The sequence below is a fragment of the Canis lupus genome, chromosome 20 (genome assembly GCF_011100685.1).
Source record: "Canis lupus familiaris isolate Mischka breed German Shepherd chromosome 20, alternate assembly UU_Cfam_GSD_1.0, whole genome shotgun sequence".
NCBI classification, from domain to species: domain Eukaryota; kingdom Metazoa; phylum Chordata; class Mammalia; order Carnivora; family Canidae; genus Canis; species Canis lupus.
In genome coordinates, this window is record NC_049241.1 from 42106523 (window position 1) to 42130136 (window position 23614).

General features: G+C 36.8%; 1 protein-coding gene across 8 annotated transcripts in view; it reads left to right on the forward strand.

The window, feature by feature from the left end:
- The window catches only part of SETD2 (SET domain containing 2, histone lysine methyltransferase), a 125187-nt gene that overhangs the window by 24587 nt on the left and 76986 nt on the right, over window positions 1-23614 (forward strand). For all 8 annotated transcript variants that reach the window (XR_005374958.1, XR_005374959.1, XR_005374960.1 and 5 more), the window contains exons 2-7: window positions 7716-7731; window positions 9682-14042; window positions 17543-17674; window positions 18980-19108; window positions 20831-20954; window positions 22046-22123. Coding sequence is in view for 3 of the 8 variants with exons in the window: in XM_038566632.1 (XP_038422560.1) it covers window positions 7716-7731; window positions 9682-14042; window positions 17543-17674; window positions 18980-19108; window positions 20831-20954; window positions 22046-22123 (4840 nt within the window). In the remaining 5 variants the exon portion in view is untranslated. The remainder of the gene's footprint in view (window positions 1-7715; window positions 7732-9681; window positions 14043-17542; window positions 17675-18979; window positions 19109-20830; window positions 20955-22045; window positions 22124-23614) is intronic.

Genomic DNA, 23614 nt, shown 5'->3' on the forward strand with positions numbered 1-23614 from the left:
CAGGTCATGATCCTGGGGTCTTGGAGTGGAGTCCCACCCACATCAGGCTTCCTGTGGGAAAGAAGGAGGGTTTTCCCTCTGCCTATGTCTCTGCCTCTCTGTGTCTTTCATGAATGAATAAATAACATCTTAAAAAAAAAAAAAAAGATGTTGGTCCCCAATAACAGCCCACCTCCACTCTTGCCTTTTTTTTTTTTTTTTTAAGATAAAGTATCTTTAAAGCTGTTTGAGAATGAAGATAAAGAGAAACAGACACTGATAATAGAGGAAAGGAAAGAAATAGGAAATGGAAGTCTATGAGAAGGCAAGAGGATAGGGCACTGAGTAAAGTGATGGGATCAATTGAGATTGGTCAGGGTGATGATAGTGTTAAAGATTATGGGTAGGAAGATTTGTGAAACAGGCATCTCGGAGAGTAAGAAAGGGAATTGAGTGGCACAAGTCATAGAGTACGAGTGAGTAGTAGAGACATGGCAGGATTTCAATGTAGAAATCATCGAAGTTTGATCTTTTTGCTGTGTTATATTGCCATCCTAATAAAATTATAAATGCTAAAGGTGTGCTTTCATGGACAGTCAGGAAAGTAGGATGAGGTTGAACCAAAAAAAAAAAAAAAAAAAGAAAAGAAAAGAAAAAGAAAGACCCTCATTAGCTTTCCCATTTATGGCAATTATTACTTATTACCTTGTATTGTGGTTATTTGGTATACCTCTGTGCCATCTTACCTCAAGCAAAGGGAGAAATTCAGTGAACTTGACATCTTGCCCTAATAGAGTTAATACTGCTTCAGAAGGGTAGAACCTTAAATAATTGTTGAACAAATAGTCTTGTGATTGATACAAGTTCTGATATATGTTATTAATACTGTTGCCTTTCTAAAATAAGTCATTGGGCAATCCATCAATGTGGTTGTAAGCTGTTGAAAAACATGATGTGGTCTCCACTTTTGCCGTAAGTTTACCTAACTCATGGTAGTTAGCTAGGATACCTATTTCCTACAAAAACCTTGACCTTCAGAAGGATTAACAGAGTTTGTTGAGAAGAAGTTTGCAAATGTGTATGATCTTGGGTCAAGCTGTGAACTAAGTAGATCTGATCTTTTGTAATAAAAGTTTTACTTATAAAGGCTTTCTCCCTGATGTGCCACTTTTCTGTATCATTGAATATCAGAGGCATTTAAGGTTTTACATGTATGATATTATAAGTGCCTAAAAGTGTAAATGTCAAAACATGCATGACTTCTGACTTCTTCATTCAGTGCATTCATTCTGACTTCTTTTTCCAGGACAGATGTTTTTGTTTGTACTTGTTGGGGAGCAGGTCACGGATTTAGCAACCTAAAATGGAAACAAATGGGGGGGAGTGTAGCTAAAGCTATGAAATTCCATTTCTTTCCTAATAGTGGAGATAATCACTTAAGTATTTGAGAAGGGCTCTCTGCCAGTATTTCTTCGTGACCTTTCCTTGGGACTGAGTACACACAGCAAGTTACCTTTCTTCCAGAGAGTTCAGAGTACAACTTGACTATACCTCTTGGCGAGGATATGTTACAAGCAATGTTGGGAAATGCTCTTCAGGTTGTCATTGGTGGCTTCCTTCCTTTGTTACCAACAGTTCTCTCGTCTTATCTTTTGAGTTTTCAGCTCTTCACAATACCCTGCATCTATAATTTCAGTCTAGGGTCTAGTTTTTATGTAGCTTATTCTCATCACTGCCTTCCAAAATATGAATTTGAAAAATTGGAGGTAGTGTTTCTCTGGCTGAGGCTCTATGACTCTCTAAGAGTCCACATAGCCTTTTTCTTAACAATTTCTTAAGGGATGGAGATTTTGTAAGGGTATTTAAAAGTTTTGCCATATTTGATTAGCTTTGAAATAATTTCAGACTTACAGAATGATCAAAAATAATAGAGGTTTCCTATATATCGCTTTCACCCCATGTGAACATTTTACCATTTATCATTTTTTCTACACACATACATACACAAATTACATTTTTTCTGAAATGTTTGTTAGTTATAATTATGCCTTTTTACTCCCATATCGTCCAGTGTGTATTTTCTAAAAACAAAGGCATTCTCTTATTTTTTTTTTTTTTAAGATTTTATTTATTTATTCATGACACACACAGAGAGTGAGAGGCAGAGATACAGGCAGAGGGAGAAGCAGGCTCCATGCAGGGAGCCCGATGTGGAACTCAATCCTGGATCTCCAGGATCAGACCCTGGACTGCAGGCGGCCCTAAACCGCAAGGCCACTGGGGCTGCCCAAAGGCATTCTCTTATAATCATTGTGCAGTTATCAACTTTGAGAATTTAACATTGACATAATACTGTTTTCTAACTCACACACCTTAAAAATTATTTTGACCAGTTTGAAGTTTTAAAATGTATTTCACTTGAAAACTGCCTTTTTCAGTGGTAATTTTCAAGTAAAATAAATTTTAGTATACTAATTTTAGATTAAGTCAGTATTCTTCAATTGAGAACTATCCTTTGATATCTGACAATTTTTGGTCTCTTTGAAAAAGGCCCATATATCACTCAGATGTGAGGAACACTGACTTTGAGCATTTGAGGAGTGTGAGTTTTAATAAGAAATCTTTATAAAGATTCATTACCACTTCATCTTTAAAGTCTTATTAAAATCAAGATAGAGTAATAATTGCTGTTTCTGATTTGTGGTTCAAGAAATTCAGTGAACTTGTAGGCCTAGAATGAGAACTTCTAGGACATTATTTTTAGCTTTACATCTAGAACAGGAATTCTATCTCATTTGAAGTAGGTTCTCATCCAGATTCTTCTTAAACATTTTTGGTGACAAGGAAACTTCAGTGCCCTATACAATGTCACATTCCAGTTGCAGATGCCTCACATGTGATTTTTACATATCAGGAAGACCAACCACTCAGATGATTGGCAAAGGACCTGAAAAAGCACTTCCCAGCAAAAAGAAAATAGCAATGACTTACAAACATGAAAAGCTATTCTACATAAAAAACATGTAGAGGGATCCCTGGGTGGCTCAGCAGTTTAGCGCCTGCCTTTGGCCCAGGGCATGATCCTGGGAGTCCTGGGATCAAGTCCCATGTTGGACTCCCTGCATGGAGCCGCCTGCTTCTCCCTCTGCCTGTGTCTCTGCCCCCCCCCCCCGAATAAATAAATAAATAAATAAATAAATAAATAAATAAATAAATAAATAAATAAATAAAATTTAAAAGTAGAACTAAAAAATGAAGCTACCCATGTATATACTGATATATAATGGTACCCAGGCTTTAAATGGAGAAAAACAAGGTATAGAATTTCTCTTCTAGAAATTCTGGAAGGATATAACAGAACTTAATAGTTGTTGTCATTAGAGAAAGAGATCTAATTTGAGTTGTATATCTCTTATATAATGAATTTTCCCCAGGTACATATATTTTTCAAATAAAGAAAATGAGTTTAAAATGTTCAAACTGGGATGCCTAGATGGCTCAGCAGTAGCATGTCTGCCTTTGGCTTGGGTCGTGATCCCCGGGTCCTGGGATCGAGTCCCACATCAGGCACCCCACAGGGAGGCTGCTTCTCCCTCTGCCTATGTCTCTGCCTCTTTCTTTCTTTCTTTTCTTTTTTTCTTTTTTTCTTTCTTTCTTTCTTTCTTTCTTTCTTTCTTTCTTTCTTTCTTTCTTTCTTTCTTTCTTTCTTTCTTTCTTTTTTAAAGATTTTTTTATTCATGAGAGACACAGAGAGGCAGAGACACAGGCAGAGAGAGAAGCAGGCTCCATGCAGTGACCCCGATGCTGGACTCGATCCGGGCACCCCAGGATCATGCCCTGGGCCAAAGGCAGGCGCTAAACTGCTGAGCCACCCAGGCATCCCTCTCTCTCTGTCTTTCATGAATAAATAATCTATTTTAAAATGTTCAAACTTAAAATGAGCTAAAATCTCTCATTCCATACTTCTGTTGGTCACAGATCCAACTTCAGGAATTGTGCAGAATAAGAATATTTTATCTTCTAAGTTTTCTGATATTTTAAAATAAATCGCTATGGCCTTGTAAGTGGTCTTTCTTTCAGTGTAAATAACTGTACCATTTCTTGTATGACATGGTATCCAGAATAGATTCCCTTACTGTCCAGCTATTTATATTTATGAATATTTTTGATATGGCCAAATCTCTCTCATACTAGGCTTCCTTGTGGAAGCTTTAGTTTTTGTGTGTCCTAACTAGAGATACTGGATAGTTAATTGGTTGAATTTAATAGTCATGTCATTCTTTGGTTCTTTGAACTTGCTATGACTAAATCTCTTAATTAAGTCGTTTTCTACATGTGCCCTGTGACCTATTCGAGATTTGTCACTATGCTGACATAGATTAATCAACATTCTTTAAATATAGTTCTTCAGCAGTCTGCCGATACTTATTCTATACATTTTTGACAGACAACTGGCTTCAGTCTTCTGTTTTTCCTTCTGTAGTAGCTTTTCAAAAGAAGAAATAAGGCCATTCTAGTGTGATCTTATGCTAGAGAGTTAAATGGCTGTTTTCTCATGCTTCAGTATTTTTCATGGCAAGGATACTGGGGACTCTGTACTCCTAGCTGTATTCCATACCCTTGTTCCGTCAACCTTCCTTCAATATTATTTTCTGCTATTTACCAAAACAAGTGTTCTTTAATTGAAAAACACTTGTGGCTGATTCTTGCTATGAATTGTGGCCTCACGATTTTGTTTTTTCAAAAAGGTCTTGTCCTCTTACTGCAGCAGCAGTCTGCTTCCATGGCCACAGCTGGGTGTTGTCGTTTCCTGGGAATGTACCCCAATTCTGGTACTCTGACCATAATTCAGATTCTTTCACCTTACCCTTCTCCCTCTCTTTCTGGTTTCCAGTAGATTTATTCTTCGAAGCTTCTAGTATCTTGCCCCTACCCTGTTCTTTCAGTTTATCAGCTTCTTTCAGATTTCACTCTCTTCTCTGTTATCTGTGGATTACTAGTTCAGTCATTTATGTATTCTTGAGAATGCTTTCAGTTCTCCTTGCCTTCTACCCCTTTTGTCCCATCCAACTTGTGGGAGTAACTCACCAGTTGTTAACTTCATTTTCTTCCAGATAGTTTAATGCTGCCAGCAAAAGTAGAATAACTGTGCTGACAAGCTCTATTATAAATTAGTAATGTCCAACTTTGGGCAGCAACATTGAGGATTATAGTCTGCTTCCATTTCTGTTCCTTCACTTGAATTTTAAGTATTTTACCCTGAATTTTGTATTTGTAAGTATTTTACCCTGAATTTACACTTGAATTTTAAGTATTTTACCCTGAACTTAAAAAGAAATTTTAAGTATTTCTCTCAACTTTCAAATGAGGATGTGAGAGAGAAAGGGAAACCAAAAGGATATGCTTTCCTTGTTTTGAAACTTAACTGTGTCTTCACTCCTCTGTATTCCTTTTTTTCAAGATCATTCTCTTCAATCTGTTATAGTGATTCCATATTTTTTTGTGATCTAAACACCTTGTTTGCTTACCTGTTCTATTTATGATGAGAAAGGAAAGCAAGATACAGAATGGTTTGTATAATATGATTGCTATACTTAAAAAGGAAGATCTTTGTTTACCCCTGTCCTCTGTATCACTGCCATGTACACAGAAGTATTAGAAGACTTCTTAGACCAAGATGTTAACAACAGTTGTCTCTGGATATTGGATTGTGGACTTTTCCTTTTGCTTGTGTGTAATTTAGTCTTTCTTTCTTTTCTTTCTTTTTAAAGATTTTATTTATTTATTCATGAGAGAGACAAAGAGCGAGGCAGAGACACAGAGGGAAAAGCAGGATCCATGCAGGGAGCCTGATGTGGGACTCGATCCTGGGACCCCCGGATCACACCCTGAGCCGAAGACAGACACTTTAACCCCTGAGCCACCCAGGAATCCCTGGTCTTTTTCTCTATTAACATGACATGCTTTTACTATGAGAAAATTTTATATTGTCCCCCATATTTTCTGTATGGGCATATATTATAAACATTTTGTTATGTTTTGGGAAATGTCTTGCCATCTCTCTCAAGCAGTTCTCTGATTTCTGAAATGGAGCATTATTTCCTCCCCATCTCTATAATGTTTCATCAGCTTTTTAATAATGTGATGACTTTCATTATAGTTTGTCAGGACTATCCTCTTCATTTGCTGTCTGAGGTAGAGATGCTGAGGCTTAGGAAAGAGTTCTGGTGACCTCAGTATTTCCAGCACTTCATGTGTATGGCTACCATGTAGACGAGTATGAACGTTCTTAAATGTCTACTGAAAAGGAGAGTACAAATAAATATGAATGACATTCCAAATGGTTGGATGTGTCCAAGTACCTTTTACGTTCTTGAAAAAATTCCTTGTGGTACTGATTTAAGTCAAATCTAGTATGTTGTAAGACACAGCTGTCTTATGAACCACTAAGAAAGGAAAAAATGCTGCCAATCAAACTATGATGTTATAGTGTGATGCAGAGATGTTGTATGTGGGGAAAATGTACATCATAGAATTAATGAAATACAGTTGTTCTAAGATTGCATTTGTGAAGATTTTAGTGGTTTGGGGGTAGAATAGTGTTTAACCTTGACCCCGATTCAGATCTCATCCATGTATTGGCAACTTTTTTCTCCTTCGTTACTTGGTTTTTGTATGGCTACATAAACACTGGTGAATGGACTGAATTATGATGGAATCAGGCCTATATTTTGAGACCGGGTTTTGTACATTCCTTTAAAGGAGCTTTTAAAACAAATTATTATATTCCAGTCTTGCCATACAGCCTATAGAGTGTTCTGCTTAAAATACTGATCTAGTTGTCATAACCTAAAGCCTTTTTGTCGCTTCCCTTTCCCCAGTATGCCTTGGTGCACTGGTGTACACCAGACTTTTGGCTTTTGATTCCTTAGTCTTAGGACACAAGGGTGGTTAGGACATAACTATGTGCTCAGAGAGCCACAAGCTGTGATGTGGAGCAGAGTGTGTACCTTGTAATCAGCAAAGGGACTATTGACACCACAAAGGATTGAGAACACCTAATGCATAAGATAAAATATATTTCTCATGAGAAACTGGCCTTTGGACCTGGCTGCTGCCCCCTAATTCACCTAATTATTGGTGTCTTTCTGCCCTACACTTTATAATGAGGTAATATTGAACTGTTTATAGTTTCCTTGCATATGTTGTTCTATGATTTAATCTCTGTGCCTTTGTGGAGAATCTCCCTCTGCCTTGGATCTCCCTACAGGTGTATTCTTCAGAAACTACTCTTCTTTTAGGGAGGATTCATTTACTTTCCTGTCTTTCTACTAAACTGAGTTATCTCCCTCTTTGCTGTTACACTGTGGGTATTTCTATCCTTGTATTTATTATGTTGGATTTACTTTTGTAACAAAATTATATTTTTTATTTACAGGATACTGTAAACTTCTTAAGGGTGGAGACTCTGCTTTATTCACCTTTTATTTCACAGTTTATGGTACTATCTTCAATAAATATTTGCTATACTAAATGTAATTGAAACTTGAAGAATAGACAGCTCAAAAAAATAAAAACAAAAACAAAAAAGAATAGACAGCTCATAATCGAATACTTAATCAGATAGGTTGTAGGCATCCTAGATTTTAATAAAAACAACTTTGATTTCAATTGGTTTTAAGTATTTATGATTTCTGTTTACTCTTTTGCATGCTTTCTTGGCTGGATGGCAATAGAGAAGAAGAAAATGAGGTAAGTATCACTTAACTAGTTTTTCAGTAATTATTGGACTAAAAACTCAAAATTTTGGGGGTGGGTGGCTCAGTTGGTTAAGTGTCCAGCACTTGATTTTGGCTCAGGTCATGATCTCAGGGTTGTGAGTGAGGTTGAGCCCCGAGTCGGGCTTTAAGCTGGGCAAGAAGCCTGCTTAAGATTCTCTCTCTCCCTCTCCCTCTGTCCCTCCCCACTTTCATGTGTGTGTTCTCTCTCTGAAACAAAAAACAAAAACCTCACAATAACTCAAAATTTAACATCTTTTTTTTTCTTTTTTCTTTTTTAAGATTTTGTTTTTTAAGTAATCTCTACACCTAGTGTGGGGCTCAGATTCAGCAACCCTGAGACCAAGACTTGTACATTCCACTGACTGCCAGCCAGGCACTCCTAGCTATCATTTTGAATGTGAAATGAAGTAATAGTTTTTGCTGAATTTTTAGATCTATAGTAAATCATTCCAGTGAGGAATGTTTTATATTTCAAGGAAATGATTTTTAAACTTTGGAGCTTCAAAAGCTTTAGGCAAGGTATAGGAAGCTGGCAGCTTTGGAGACAGCATTTTACCTGTTTTTATGTATTGAGCTACCATGTAAGATTTCATTTGACAAGTGGATTCTGTTTCTTAAAAGCATTTGAAGACCACTGCTCTATGATAATACATGAGGAAACCTTTACTTTCCCACTTGAGTTGTTACTGTATAATGTTGAAAACTGATTTCAGATTTTACCATATTGAAGGGGAAAACTGTCCCTTAAATGGCCAGAATTGGTTAAAGAATATCAATTAGAAAAATGTTGCAGATAGCCAGTGTACCATCTTTAAATTAGGCTTGAGTGTTTTGCTATAGATTTTTTTTTTTTAAGATTTTTTTATTTATTCATGAGAGACATAGAGACAGAGACATAGGCAGAGAGCAGCAGGCTCCCTGCAAGGAGCCTGTTGTGGGACTCAATCCCGGTACTCCAGCATCATGCCCTGAGCTGAAGGCAGACATTCAACCGCTGAGTCACCTAGGCGTCCCTCCTATAGATTTTTCTGATACTCTCTACCGCCTAGGTTATGCCTTTAACTTCTAAAGCCCACTATTTCCTTTGGTGGTTTGGCAAATAATGGAGGGGAAAGTCGTCTTAGATGTATACTTTGTAATTGTTGCTCATACAGTAGGATTGGACTATAAATCAGCATGGCCTAAGTGTGTAGGGCCCAGGCAAAGACAGTGGGATGGTGTGCTAGGGCAGAGTAATTTACAGGATGGCAAAAAGATCTGGTCTTCATTTGCTTACCTCATCTATAAAATGAGATGGGAGACTGCTCTATACCAGTGGTTTTCAAATCTGGAAAGTCCATTGAAATTGCCTTGTGTGCTTGCTTTCCAAAAAACCAAACAAAACATACTTTCTTGCCTTACCTTAGATCTGGTGAATTCTTTGGAGTTTTGTTGCAGATCCATATTTTACCAGTTACCTAAGTAATTCTGTATGATGCTGGGAGACCACTGGTTATAATGACTTCTGATATTTCTTCTCAGATAGAACATAGAAACAAACTGTTTTCCTCATTGAGATGCTAGCCATTGCTCTTTTTACATGTCTTTTTTGTGTTGTATCTTGAAGTACATAGGATTTTTTTTTATTCTTATTAAAAATTCTGCCTGAAAAGTTAAAAAGATGAATTCTTTATATGAGACAAGAATATAAAAATATGGGTAATTGTTGAAACTGGGGGGTGGTTACTTAGGGGTTTATTATACTATTCTTTATACTTTTGAGTATGAAATTTTCTATAATAAAGAAGTGCTTATCTAGCTTAGTGAAATTCATACCATCCTTTAAAAGAACTTTTCATTTTCCTGACATTTTAAACTATGATGCTAGTCATTTGAAAATAACTTTGTTATTGTAGTAACTTCTTGTTTTGTTCATTTATAGGCAAAGATTGAAAATGTGCAGAAAACAGGTTTCATCAAAGGACCAATGTTCAAAGGTGTTGCTTCTAGTCGATTTTTACCCAAAGGCACCAAGACAAAAGTTAACTTGGAGGAACAGGGACGACAGAAGGTGTCTTTCAGCTTCAGCCTTACAAAGAAAACTTTGCAGAACAGGTTTCTGACTGCACTTGGCAATGAAAAGCAAAATGATACTCCAAACTCCCCCGCTGGACCTCTTCAAGTAGACTTGACCCCTAAAATTAAAATGGACATTGGAGATACCTTATCTACTACAGAAGAATCTTCCCCACCAAAATCAAGGGTAGAATTGGGCAAAATTCATTTTAAGAAACATCTGCTTCATGTGACATCCAGACCACTGCTGACTACTGCCACAGCAGTGGCATCTCCATCACCTCCCGTAGTACCGTTACCAGCAGTCATAGCAGAATCAACAACTGTAGACTCACCACCCTCATCTCCACCTCCACCACCTCCACCTCCCCAGGCCACAATACCCTCACCACCAGCACCAGTAACAGAGCCAGTGGCCTTGCCACATGCATCAATCCCAGTTCTGATGACAGCACCAGTAGATGTAGCAGCTAGAGCACTGAAGGAACCACCCATTACAACTGTACCAGAATCTTCAGAAGTGGACACTAAGCAGGATGCTATATCTAATAGTTCAGAAGAACACATAACTCAAAATTTGAATGAGCAAGTAGATACTCCCTCACAAAAAGAAGATTCCCATATTGGGAAGGAAGAAGAAATTCCAGATAGTTCTAAGAGTAATCTGGGCTCTAAAAAAACAGGTTCTAAGAAGAAATCCTCACAATCTGAAGGCACCTTTCTTGCTTCAGAATCTGATGAAGATTCTGTACGGACTTCCTCAAGTCAAAGATCACATGATTTAAAATTTTCAACAGGCATTGAAAAGGAAAGAGATTCAAAAAAGAGCTTAGCACCTTTAAAAAGTGAGGATTTAGGGAAATCTTCACGATCTAAAACAGAGAGAGATGATAAATATTTTAGCTACTCAAAACTTGAAAGAGATACTCGGTATATATCTTCTCGATGTAGATCAGAGAGAGAGCGAAGGCGGAGCAGATCTCGTTCTAGATCTGACAGAGGCTCCAGAACTAGTTTATCCTATTCCCGGTCGGAACGATCCCATTATTACGACTCTGATCGTCGCTACCATAGGAGTTCACCTTATCGAGAGAGGGCACGCTATTCCCGGCCGTATACAGATAACAGAGCTCGAGAGAGTTCTGACTCAGAAGAGGAGTATAAGAAGACCTATTCAAGGCGTACCTCCTCTCATTCTTTCTCTTACAGAGACCTAAGGACATCATCATCCTATTCTAAATCTGATCGGGACTGCAAAACTGAGTCCTCTTACTTGGAGATGGAGAAGAGAGGAAAGTATTCTTCTAAACTAGAAAGAGAATCCAAAAGGACTTCAGAAAGTGAAGCAATGAAAAGATGTTGTACTCCCCCTAATGAACTGGGATTCCGACGGGGGTCGTCCTATTCCAAGCATGATAACAGTGCTTCCCGTTATAAATCTGCCCTTTCAAAATCTATATCCAAGTCTGATAAATTTAAAAATTCTTTCTGTTGTACAGAATTAAATGAGGAAATCAAACCGTCTCATTCTTTTAATTTACAGGCTCCTTGTTCAAAAGGTAGTGAATTAAGAATGATTAGTAAAATTCCTGAAAGAGAAAAGACTGGATCTCCATCTCCATCAAATCGATTAAATGATTCACCTACTTTTAAAAAGCTAGATGAATCCCTTATTTTTAAATCTGAATTTATAGGACATGATAGCCATGATAGTATTAAGGAATTAGACTCTTTATCTAAAGCAAAGAATGATCAATTAAGAAGTTATTGTCCCATAGAATTAAATATAAATGGATCTCCTGGGGCAGAATCTGATTTGGCAACATTTTGCACTTCTAAAACTGATACTGTTTTGATGTCTTCTGATGACAGTGTGACTGGATCGGAGGTATCCCCTTTGGTCAAAGCATGCATGCTTCCATCAAATGGATTTCAGAATATCAGTAGATGTAAAGAGAAAGACTTGGATGATACTTGCATGCTGCATAGTAAGTCAGGAAGCCCATTTAGAGAAGCAGAACCTCCGGTATCGCCACACCAAGATAAACTCATGTCTTTGCCAGTTATGACTATAGATTATTCCAAAACCGTAATTAAAGAACCAGTTGATATGACAGTTTCTTGCTGTAAAACCAAAGATTCAGATATATACTGTACTTCAAATGACAACCCTTCTTTGCATCATTCTGAAGCTGAAAAGATTGAGCCTTCAGTTATGAAGATTTCTTCAAATAGCTTTATGAATGTGCATTTGAAATCAAAAACAGTAATATGTGATAACAGAACTCTGACAGATCAGCACTCAAAATTTGCATGTGAAGAATATAAACAGAGTGTTGGTAGCACTAGTTCAGCTGCTGTTAATCATTTCGATAATTTATATCAACCTATAGAGAGTTCAGGCATTGCTTCATCTCTTCAGAGTCTTCCACCAGGAATAAAAGTGGACAGTTTGACTCTCCTGCAATGTGGAGAGAACACCTCTCCAGTTTTGGATGCTGTGCTGAAGAGTAAAAGTTCAGAGTTTTTAAAGCTTGCAGAGAAAGAAACAGTAGAAGTAGGTAGCGGCCTTCCTGATTCAGGAAGGGGATTTGCTTCTTGGGAAAATAGGCATAATAATGGGTTATCTGGGAAAGGTGTGCAAGAGGTTCAAGAAGAAGGGAATTCCTTATTACCTGATAGAAGAGGAAGATCAGAAATCTCTTTAGATGAAGAAGGAGGAAGAGGACATGCACATACTTCTGATGATTCAGAAGTTGTATTTTCTTCTTGTGACTTGAATTTAACCATGGAAGACAGCGATGGTGTAACATATACCTTAAAATGTGACAGTAGTGGTCATGCCTCAGAGATTGTATCTACTGTCCATGAAGATTATTCTGGTTCTTCTGAAAGTTCAAGTGATGAAAGTGACTCTGAAGATACAGATTCTGATGATAGCAGTATTCCAAGAAACCGTCTTCAGTCTGTTGTGGTAGTGCCAAAGAATTCTACTTTGCCCATGGAAGAAACGAGTCCTTGTTCTTCTCGGAGCAGTCAGAGTTACAGACACTATTCTGACCACTGGGAAGATGAGAGATTGGAGTCAAGGAGACATTCATATGAGGAAAAATTTGAGAGTGTAGCAAGTAAACCCTGTTCTCAAACCGAGAAGTTCTTCCATCATAAAGGGACAGAGAAAAATCTGGAAGTTTCTTTCACACAGCCCAGCAGAAAACAAATAGATAACCACCTGTCTGAAATGGCTCATCCTCAGAGTGATGGGGTTGATAGTACAAGTCATACAGATGTGAAATCTGACTTTCTAGGTCATCCAAATTCTGAGGAAACCACAAAAGCCAAAATAGTTTCTAGGCAGCAAGAAGAGCTGCCAGTTTATTCTTCTGATGATTTTGAGGATGTCCCAAATAAGTCTCGGCAACAAATCACTTTCCCTAACAGGCCAGATAGTAGACTGGGAAAAACAGAGTTGAGTTTTTCTTCCTCTTGTGAGCTCTCCCGAGTGGATGGTTTCCACTCATCAGAAGAGCTCAGAAACCTAGGGTGGGAATTCTCTCAACAAGAAAAGCCTACTACCACATATCAGCAACCTGACAGCAGCTATGGAGCCTGCGGTGGACACAAGTATCAGCAAAGTGCAGAACATTATGGCGGGACACGGAATTACTGGCAAGGCAATGGCTACTGGGATCCAAGATCAGCAAGTAGACCTCCTGGAACTGGGGTTGTATATGATCGAATTCAAGGGCAGGTACCAGATTCCTTAACAGATGATCGTGAAGAGGAGGAGAATTGGGATCAACGTGGAGGATCTCATTTTTCAAGCCAGTCCAATAAATTTTTTCTATCCCTTCAGAAGGACAAGGGGTCAGTGCAAGCACCTGAAATAAGCAGCAATTCCATTAAGGACTCTTTATCTATGAACGAAAAGAAGGATCTTTCAAAAAACTTAGAAAAAAATGATATGAAAGATAGAGGGCCTCCTAAAAAAAGGAGACAGGAATTGGAGAGTGATTCTGAAAGTGATGGTGAACTTCAGGACAGAAAGAAAGTTCGAGTGGCGGTGGAGCAGGGGGAAACGGCAGTGCCCCTAGGCTCAGCACTGGTTGGGCCTTCTTGTGTCATGGAGGACTTCAGGGACCCACAGCGATGGAAAGAATGTGCCAAGCAAGGGAAGATGCCTTGTTACTTTGATCTGATTGAAGAAAATGTTTATTTAACAGAAAGGTAAGTTTGCCTAATACTTTTCCAACAAATTTTAACCACTTTTTGTTAAGAAAATTAACTTTCAACAGTTTGGAATATATGAAGTCAATAGTTCATATTAGTTTTGTGATAAGATATACATTAAAAAAAATCTAAAAAGTATTTACCTATTTAGATCATGTCATGGTGTCCTTCCCTCGGTATATCCTTCCCCCAGCCCCTCAGAAGGTTTTTTTGGGTGGGGGGAGTCTCATTACCTCTTTGGTTCTGAAAGTATGATGTAGGCCAGCCCTATTTTTCTTAAATTCCTTTTACATGTGAAATTGTGATTAAAAAAAATGAAACAAAATCCCAGCAAAATAGTCAGCTCTTAGAGAAGAAAAAAGTAGTTGTGCTGGATTTTTTTTTTCTTTTCAAAAATGCTCAGAATTAAGTGTCTTTGAAAGGTACTTTATAAAGCTGGAACTAGATTAGAACACTGTTATCTGTCTAGTTTTTAAATCTATTGCTAATAGATTAAATTTGGCAATAGCATAGCCAGTATTTTAGAAATAAATGGTAAAACAGTTTACTACAGTTTTCTTTTTTTTTTTTTTTAATATTTTATTTATTTATTCATGAGAGACACAGAAAGGGAGAGAAGGAGAGAGAGAGAGAGAGACAGGCAGAGGGAGAAGCAGGCTCCATGAAGGGAGCCCGACGTGGGACTCGATCCCAGGTCTCCAGGATCCAGGCCCTGGGCTAAACCACTGAGCCACCCGGGCTGCCCTACTACAGTTTTCTAACATGAAATAGGTATAAGGAGAATAGAAGTAATGAAAACATATTCCTCCAGAGCAGAGCTCCACAGCCTGCTTTCCTTCACCTGTTCTTGGCAGTCTTCTCATTTTCCCAATATAAATATGTGTTGAATGTGCCTTTAAAAAAAAAAAAAAAATCTGTAGTATTCGAACCCTTTACCTTTTCCTTTTGGAAATTTCTCTGTTTAAGTATCTACCTAGCCATCATCTCTTTCAGTGTTAAAAAATTTTTTTTATAATGAAAGTTTTTCACTGTGGTTAAGGTAAAGTTGAAGTTAGGTCACATGAGAAGTTTTTCATATTTAAACAAAAAACTTTTTTGGGGTGCTGGGTGGCTCAGTCTGTTGAGGGTCTGACTCTTGGTTTCAACTCAGGTCATGATCTCAGGGTTGTGAGATAGAGCCCCGTGTCAGGCTCTGCAGTGGGCATGGAGTCTGTTTGAGATTCCCTCTCCCTCTCCCTCTGCATGTGTGCATTCTTTCTTTCTCAAAAAACACATCTTTAAAAATAAAACCCTCTTTGTGATATAGAAAGCCTCTTACAGTTATATTCATTTGTATCTAGTAAATTAGGTTTAAATTTAAAATATTGAATATGTTAAGTAGTAGTTTTTAGGAATTGTGTGAGTACATTGATACAATCTCCAGAGTCTTTGTAAAAGACTAGAAGTAAAACTAATTAACCCCATCCTCTGGGATTTACTCAGCAGTGAGATCCAGATACATATAAGACCATACATATAGATATGGTAGATGGGAACATTGGAGAGCCTTTTTGGAGTGGGGAGCATTTATATATATTCAACATTTTTAAAGTACCTATTGTTATATGCTGGGCAGTTAGGAGCCACCAAGAAGACAAATTATTGTAAAATAGTTTTGAGTACAGTGAGAAAATTCTTTTTGTTATGTCTGATGAAAATAGGGTTACCTAAATCTGTGCCCATTAGTCCTAATCTGGCCTTATGGAGCAATAAATAATAAAGCTGCTGATTTTTCCAAATTACAGTTCTTACATACTTAGAAATAGATAGATATTTGGTTTATCTTAGTTCTGTTTCTTCAGGCTAGAAATATTCATACACTCATTAATGAATGGTACCTTGAATTGATCCAGATGAGTCATTCTTGTTACTCAAACTTAATTGAGGCTATCTGGAAACTCTTCAGGTACTTTATAAACTGGGACTATAATAGAACATATGTTGAAGATGAAAGCAGATTAGTTAGAGTATTAAGATAGCCACATAGAGCCTCTGTGCTCTTCACTGTCTGGTAGTTGGGAAGAGAGTCAGACTGCCGTAATCTTAAGAAGGAGCTCTGGGATGCCTGGGTGGCTCAGTGGTTGAGCATCTGCCTTCGGCTCAGGGCGTGATCCCATGGTCTGGGGATTGAGTTCCACATCAGGCTCCCTGAGAGGAGCCTGCTTCTCCCTCTGCCTGTGTCTCAGTGTCTATTTCTCTGCCTTTCTTGTGAATAAATAAAATCTTAAAAAAAAAAAAAAAAAAAAGATCTTTATTTTTCTTTTTGACAAGGGTTAGAGAGTTCAACGTTTCAACATAAAGGCTAGGAAATAATCACATTTTGATTTTTTTTTAATTTATTTATTCATGAGAGACACACACACACACAGAAGCAGAGACACAGGCAGTGAGAGAAGCAGGCTCCTCGCAGGGAGCCTGATGTGGAACTTGATCCACACTTCATGCAGGGAGCCCGACATGGGACTCGATCCTGGGTCTCCAGGGTCATACCCTGGGCTGAAGGCAGGTGCTAAACCGCTGAGCCACCCAGGGATCCCACATTTTGATTTTCCTTGCAAACTGTGGCGTAGATATTTATGAACCCATTCAGTTTTGAACAGTTTCCCTTTTTACCACCAAATCAGTCTGTGTTGAGAAAGTTTAGCCCTCTGATATTCTCTGTAACACCTGGTTATTTGTAATGCAGTTCTGTAAATTATACTTTTTTTTTTAATCATTCAGCTTTTCTTTAAACAAGATTTTAGAAACACAGTGTTACTGAAAGATTCTCTGAAAGATTTACTGAGTTAAAAACTATTTTTTAAGAGTGCCTATGTAGCTCAGTCTGTTAGATGTCTGACTTGGTATCAGCTCAGGTCATAATCTCAGGGTTGTGAGATTGAGCCTCGCTTTGAGCTCTGTGCTAAGCGTGGAGCCTACTTAAGATTCTCTCTCCCTCTGCCCCTCCCCCCTTGCATGTGTGCTCTCTCTGCTCTCTAAAAAAAAAAAAAAGTATATATATTTTTTATATATTTTCTTCCTCAACCATTTCTTCATCCAGGATGACTGATTCTTCACTTTAATCAGCTGTGTCACTTTTTGATTGTCATGAGTTTTCCTATTTTTTTCCTGAGCCAAATGTGACAATTACATTGTGACAATTACATCTTAGATTGCTCAGAATTTGTGGCTTAGCTGACCTGGAAATGAGGGCTGAGTCCAAAATGTTAAACTTGAATGTACCCTATCTTCCCTTTTGCCAGGGCTACAGGTTGCTTCTTATTCTTATTGTGCCATGATAAGTCTTAGTGTTTTCAGTCTCACAGATGCTAGTGAAGAGAGGTTTTCCTCCTTTTGAATATTTGACTTAACCAGAATCATTAAATGTGAAACTAATGAGATTTAGCACATATTTGATTGTGTATGTTGTATCATTGGCAGATTTCTTAAACCAATTCTTGTGAAATTTTACCTACTAGAAAGAAGAATAAATCCCATCGGGATATTAAGCGAATGCAGTGTGAGTGTACACCTCTTTCTAAAGATGAAAGAGCTCAAGGTGAAATAGCATGTGGGGAAGATTGTCTTAATCGTCTCCTCATGATTGAATGGTAAGTAAATTAAAATGCTCTCATTTTGCTCAATTGTTCTATTAAATGTCTCAAAATAGTAAAAAGAATTAGTAATGGGTCAGAATTTAACTTTTCTCCTTCTACCTAATGTCAAGTATTTGTAAGCCCTGAAATCTCCAATGTATAATAGTGTTTATAAGGAGACAAATTTCCCTTGCATTGTGCGTTATAGTATTCATAGTCAGTGCTCTGTAAAGTAGCTTTATTACTAACATAATAGTAGCCTTTTATCTCTTGAAAAGTTCATGTCCTGAGAGGTAAATGCTGGTATTTTCTAGCTTTTACTGTAAAATGAGATATAACTTTAGCATTTCAAAAGTACATAAAGTAAACTGTCTTCCAAACCCCAATCCCTCTAGTTCTGGTCTTTTCAGATAAATTTTTTGCCTATACCAACATTCATAGATACTTCCATTTTTTATGTATAGAAATGAAATCTTTTCCACATGCTTTTTTGAATTTTATCCTCTCACCCCGGGCCAAACACACTCTCTTAAATATGTTTTGGAGACCTATTCAGAGCTACACATACAGACCTACATAAATCTTCCCTAGATTACTTTATTAGTCTATTTAGTTAACTCATAATTATTCATATTCTATTGAGAGACATTTGCTTCTATATTTTTCTTATAAACAGTAAACATCTTTATGTTAAAAAACGTGTGATTATTTTTTTATCAGTTTGATGAGAAATTGTATCATTTTTAACATGGGGAGAATATTAGGGTGATTTATAGTGTAGATACCTTGTTTTTAGTGTTAATAAAATGTTTTCTTTCAAACTCAGTTTTTGGTTTTGCTCACATTCTAGTATTTTGAGAATAAACCTATACCTCAGAAAAATAAAGAGAAAGCACTTTGGTATTCCTTTATCTAAACTATCTAAAAGTAGATATGACAGTGCACATATAAGAAGAGAAGACACGAGTTAGCACTATTCTCCTAACTTGACCTTGTTGCTCTGGTCTCTGCATTTTTCTGACTTTTCCTGCCTGTCAACATCAGGTTCAAATTTAAGCTGGTATTCAGAGCTCTTCATAGTAGGTCAACCTGCCTTTCCATCTTCTAGCAGCCCACCTATCTTATCAGTCATCCTCTGCTGTTTTGTTTTCCATTCCTCAAGTGGGTCTTGTTTCCTGTTTCTGCATACAGGCAGGCCCTGCTGAGTATCTCTTGTTGTTGTTGTTGTTGTTGTTGTTTTAATTTTTTAATCTGTCTACATCCTATGTGTCATTAGAGATTCTACGTTGAAGAATTAATTTTCTCCATTTCTCATTTCAGTTCTTCTCGGTGTCCAAATGGGGATTATTGTTCCAATAGACGATTTCAGAGAAAGCAGCACGCAGATGTGGAAGTCATACTCACAGAAAAGAAAGGCTGGGGCTTGAGAGCTGCCAAAGACCTTCCTTCGTAAGTTATGTTTTAATCATCTTTCACTTCATTTTTGTGTTGTTGAAGTTGGTTAGCTACATAGGAAAATAATGTGTCTGTTATACTGAAGTTTAATAATGATGATTGTGCAGAATGACCACTTGGTAGTTAGTTTGTAAAAATATTTTTTTCCCATATCTTTGAGGAAATTAAAAAGAAAAAATTTCCTCTATCTCTTTCTATATATGAAGGGAATTTTGTCATTGTGACATTTAGACCAGATAGGTCCTTCTTTGTCTGGTAGTTACTTTTCCTTTAATTCCAAGCAATTACCAAGTACTTGCTGTAGACCCCCAGAATCCCTATGAAACTCTGTAAGGATTTGGGACAGAATCTATAAGTCTATATAAAACTGTGTTGGAGATAACAGTGGAAGGAGAGTATCAGATTATCAAGGTAGGGAATTAAAGCATACTTGATACACAATCAGTAAACATTTATTGAATGAATAAATGTTACCTTCCATCTAACTCATGTAACCTTTTTATACGTAATGCAATAAAAGATTCATTTTATTTTCTACCATATTCAGTATTTCCTTTAAACACTAATTTTTTTAATGGTAGGGAGGGACAGAAGGAGAGAGAGAAAATTCTAAGAAGGCTTCACACCCTGTGCAGAGCCTGATGCTCGATATTACAACCCTAAGATCATGACCAGAACAGAAATCGAATCAGACATTTAACTAACCGAGCCACCCAGGTGCTCCTAAATTTTTTTATTTATAGCATATTTAAGTATTATGAAAAATGAATACCTTTTTCTTTAAAGTTAAATTACATGTATTTACGATTAGAAAACTCTTCTATATATGTAAAAGGAATAAAAACATTTTAAACTGTTCCCTAAAGCTCTTTAGCTTTTCTAAGCTTCTCACAAAAAACTCTGCTTTCGTAAAATAAACTAGGACTGAATATTTCCATGTTTCCCACATTTTCCTGCTCGTATAGCTTCCATATTCTGATGATAGTGTCAGTTTCATGTTTTAGTTCCAGGCTATTTAAATATTGATTGGTATTCATTGAAAAGGACACATTGTCAGATATACACAGGATGAGGAGGGCTTTGGAGCTAATCTGCTAGTTAGGGTTAAATACCATGACATTCTCTCTATATATTATACCTATTTCTTCTCTATTGAAGGTACTAAATAACCAAGGAAAGACCAATCAGGGGTGGAAGATAACTGAAAGAATTCAAGGAGAGAGATTAATCATAATCACTGATAAATGCTAGAGAAAACTCACAGAGAATGCAGTGAGAGAAAAGGTCTATTTGACTTCTAACGTCATCAGAGACCTTTGAGTAAAGGCAATAGAAGGGCTGCTATATTTAAATTACCATCTTTTTTCTCAGAACATAAAGCCTCTAATATTTCAGTGCCTCTTGATTTCTTCAGAGCTGTTTCTCAGCTCTAAATCACTGTTTTCATGATAATGTAAACCAGATTTGAGTGCTTAATATCCAGTTAGATCAGGGATATATATTTTGGTAGTATGTATAAATGTAAAAGTGTCTTAGAAAGAACGAGAAAACCTCAGATGCTAGGTACTTTACATATATTTTAATTATATCTTGTATAATACTAAATTTATCCACTTTGCAATATTTTGTTGAATCTACTATTTTTTGCATGGATGTATGTGTTTTCTATATAGCTCCTAGGCAGGAAGTGCTATTGTTTCCCTTTTGTTTTGCTAGGAACACCTTCGTCCTAGAATATTGTGGAGAAGTACTTGATCATAAAGAGTTTAAAGCCCGGGTAAAGGAGTATGCACGAAACAAAAACATCCACTACTATTTCATGGCCCTGAAGAATGATGAGGTGAGCAGTGTGAATGTGTTTGCTTTGAAACAGATCTGGAGGGATCCCTGGGTGGCGCAGCGGTTTGGCGCCTGCCTTTGGCCCAGGGCACGATCCTGGAGACCCGGGATCGAATCCCACATCGGGCTCCCGGTGCATGGAGCCTCCTTCTCCCTCTGCCTAGGTCTCTGACTCTCTCTCTCTCTCTGTGTCTATCATAAAAAAAAAAAAAAAGAAAGAAAGAAAAGAAAAGAAAGAAACAGATCTGGAAATTGTTGAGTGTGAAGGCATCATTGATATGGACCGGTCTTTTTTTTTTTTTTTTTTTTTTTGGACCGGTCTTTAAAAGACATTAAGTGATGACAAAAAAGAGGGGTATTAACTGATATCCTCAGAGGTTTTTTTTTTTTTTTTATGTGGGTTATATTTGTCACTACTTACATAAAAATTAAAGCCAGAAATTGAAAAATACTTATTAAACCACTGAAAGTAACAAGCCCATAATATATTGACATAAATAACATGTTTTTATAAAAATAAAGTGTTTTCAAACAGTTTTTGTTTTAAACTGAGGAATGCCATTATTTTACATTTTTATGAATACCTCTAATGTCTGGTATAATAAAATTTAGGTAGATTCTCATATCTGTCTCTATATCCAGTCCTGAAAAACCTAATTCTAGGTCTTACCCCTGGACCTGCTGAATCTAACTCTTGAGGTGGGCCCAGGAGGAGTTTTAACAGGCTCTTCAGGGAATTTGGATACACACTCCAGTTTGAGAGCTACTGCACTATGGTATAACATGCACCTTAAAATGGAGTTTTATACACATGAATTGAAATTGGAATAAAAGAGGATGTAAGAAGTATCTAAAAGTAAATCAAAGAGACATTGTTAGATATGGAAATAGTTTTTCCTGTAACTAAGATGTTTATAGTTTGCGGATCTGCCAGAGGAAGCAGTCAATTATTTGTCACTTGGATGTGTCTATACATGAAAGAGGAGGGGATTTGAGGATGTAGGTCATACATTTGCCTAATGCTTCTCCTTTGCAACACATACATGTATTTTGAGATCTCATTTTTAATTCTTAAATGGTCCTTTTCCCCAGATAATAGATGCCACCCAGAAAGGAAACTGCTCTCGTTTCATGAATCACAGCTGTGAACCAAACTGTGAGACTCAAAAAGTAAGTTGAGGTACATTTAGAGTTTGGGATACCTTGTTCAAAATTGCTGTTCTTTTAATTTTAAATTCTATATCAAGGATACCTGTGGATTTTATTTTTTAATCATTTTAATTTTTTCCTACTCTATTATTAAAAATCATACTTTAAGTTTAGATATTTATAAAATAATACAGAAACAGTATAGAGTTCCATATACTTCACCTAGTTTGCCCAAATGTTCACAGTGTACAGAACTATTATATAATTACCCAATCCAGGAAATACTATTAACTGTTAACTAATCTAAAGTCTTTATGCAGATTTTGCCATCTGTCATTTTTCTGGACTAGGATCCAACCCAGGAACTCCTATTGAATTTTATTGTCACCTCTCGTTGCCCATAACTTTTGACTGTTATTTCAGAGGTACCAAAATGCAAAACTAAAATTTAATTTTGATGATGTCCAGTGTATACTCTTATATTCAGATTTTTATCAGCTGCCCTATTTGGCTGTTTTAATAATGGACTGAATGGCCACAGATGAGAGGGATTATATGCGATGTACATGTAGTTACACTGCTTTTCAACAAGGCTCGGCTCTGGGTCTTGCTTATCTCTATGCCTGGCACATAGTTGACACTTGGTAAATTCATTTATTGAATTTGATAAAACATTTTGAAATAATGATTCTAGTGCTCTAATTTGTGTTTTGAGCTTAGAAAAATATGTATATGTTAGAACATTGGTTCTTTTTTAGGCTAAGAAAGCAATGGACCCACTTCCTAGAGAACTAATATCAATGATTCTCTCTAATATTAAAATAGTGCTTTTGACTCCTAGGTATTTTTGTCCTTTGATCTGCGTACTAATATATTAGATATGGTTCTTCTAAGAGCCAAGCCATATAATAAATAGGAGAACCAAGTCCATAATCATTTAACCTAAGTTCTGGTTGTAGTTTTTGCTTATACCTGCTAAGCCGTATGTTTAACTGTGAGACTCCAATTGTACTGGGTCCCTTCATCTTTTTAAGTCTGGGTTTTTTTCATCAGTAACATGTTCACATGGTCTGGACAGGAGCTCTACGGTTGACTTATATCTTACATCATATTCTGGAGCTACCAGTTCTAACCCCTGTATATTTACTCCCATTTGAATTCTTGAGTTACATGCAACTGTTTTCATGCTTTCTTCTCCTTTCACTACAGTCAGTCATATGACCACTGCTTCATGAAATTAAACATTGGTCATCATTGTTTACCTAGTTCCATGTTCCATCTCATCTTAGAATAGTTACTTTTAACATAATACAAGGCAATACCAGTTTGCCTATGATAGTCAGTGACAAGCATTTCCTATTTGCGTATTTTTAGTATAAGGGAATTTTTATTGTGTGGAAATGTATATTAGACAAGTTAAAGTAGCAGTTACTTTTATTAGAGACAAATTATAGGCAATACTCAATCTGGTAGTATTAAATAAGAGTAACACTTAAATATGTTAGTTTATTT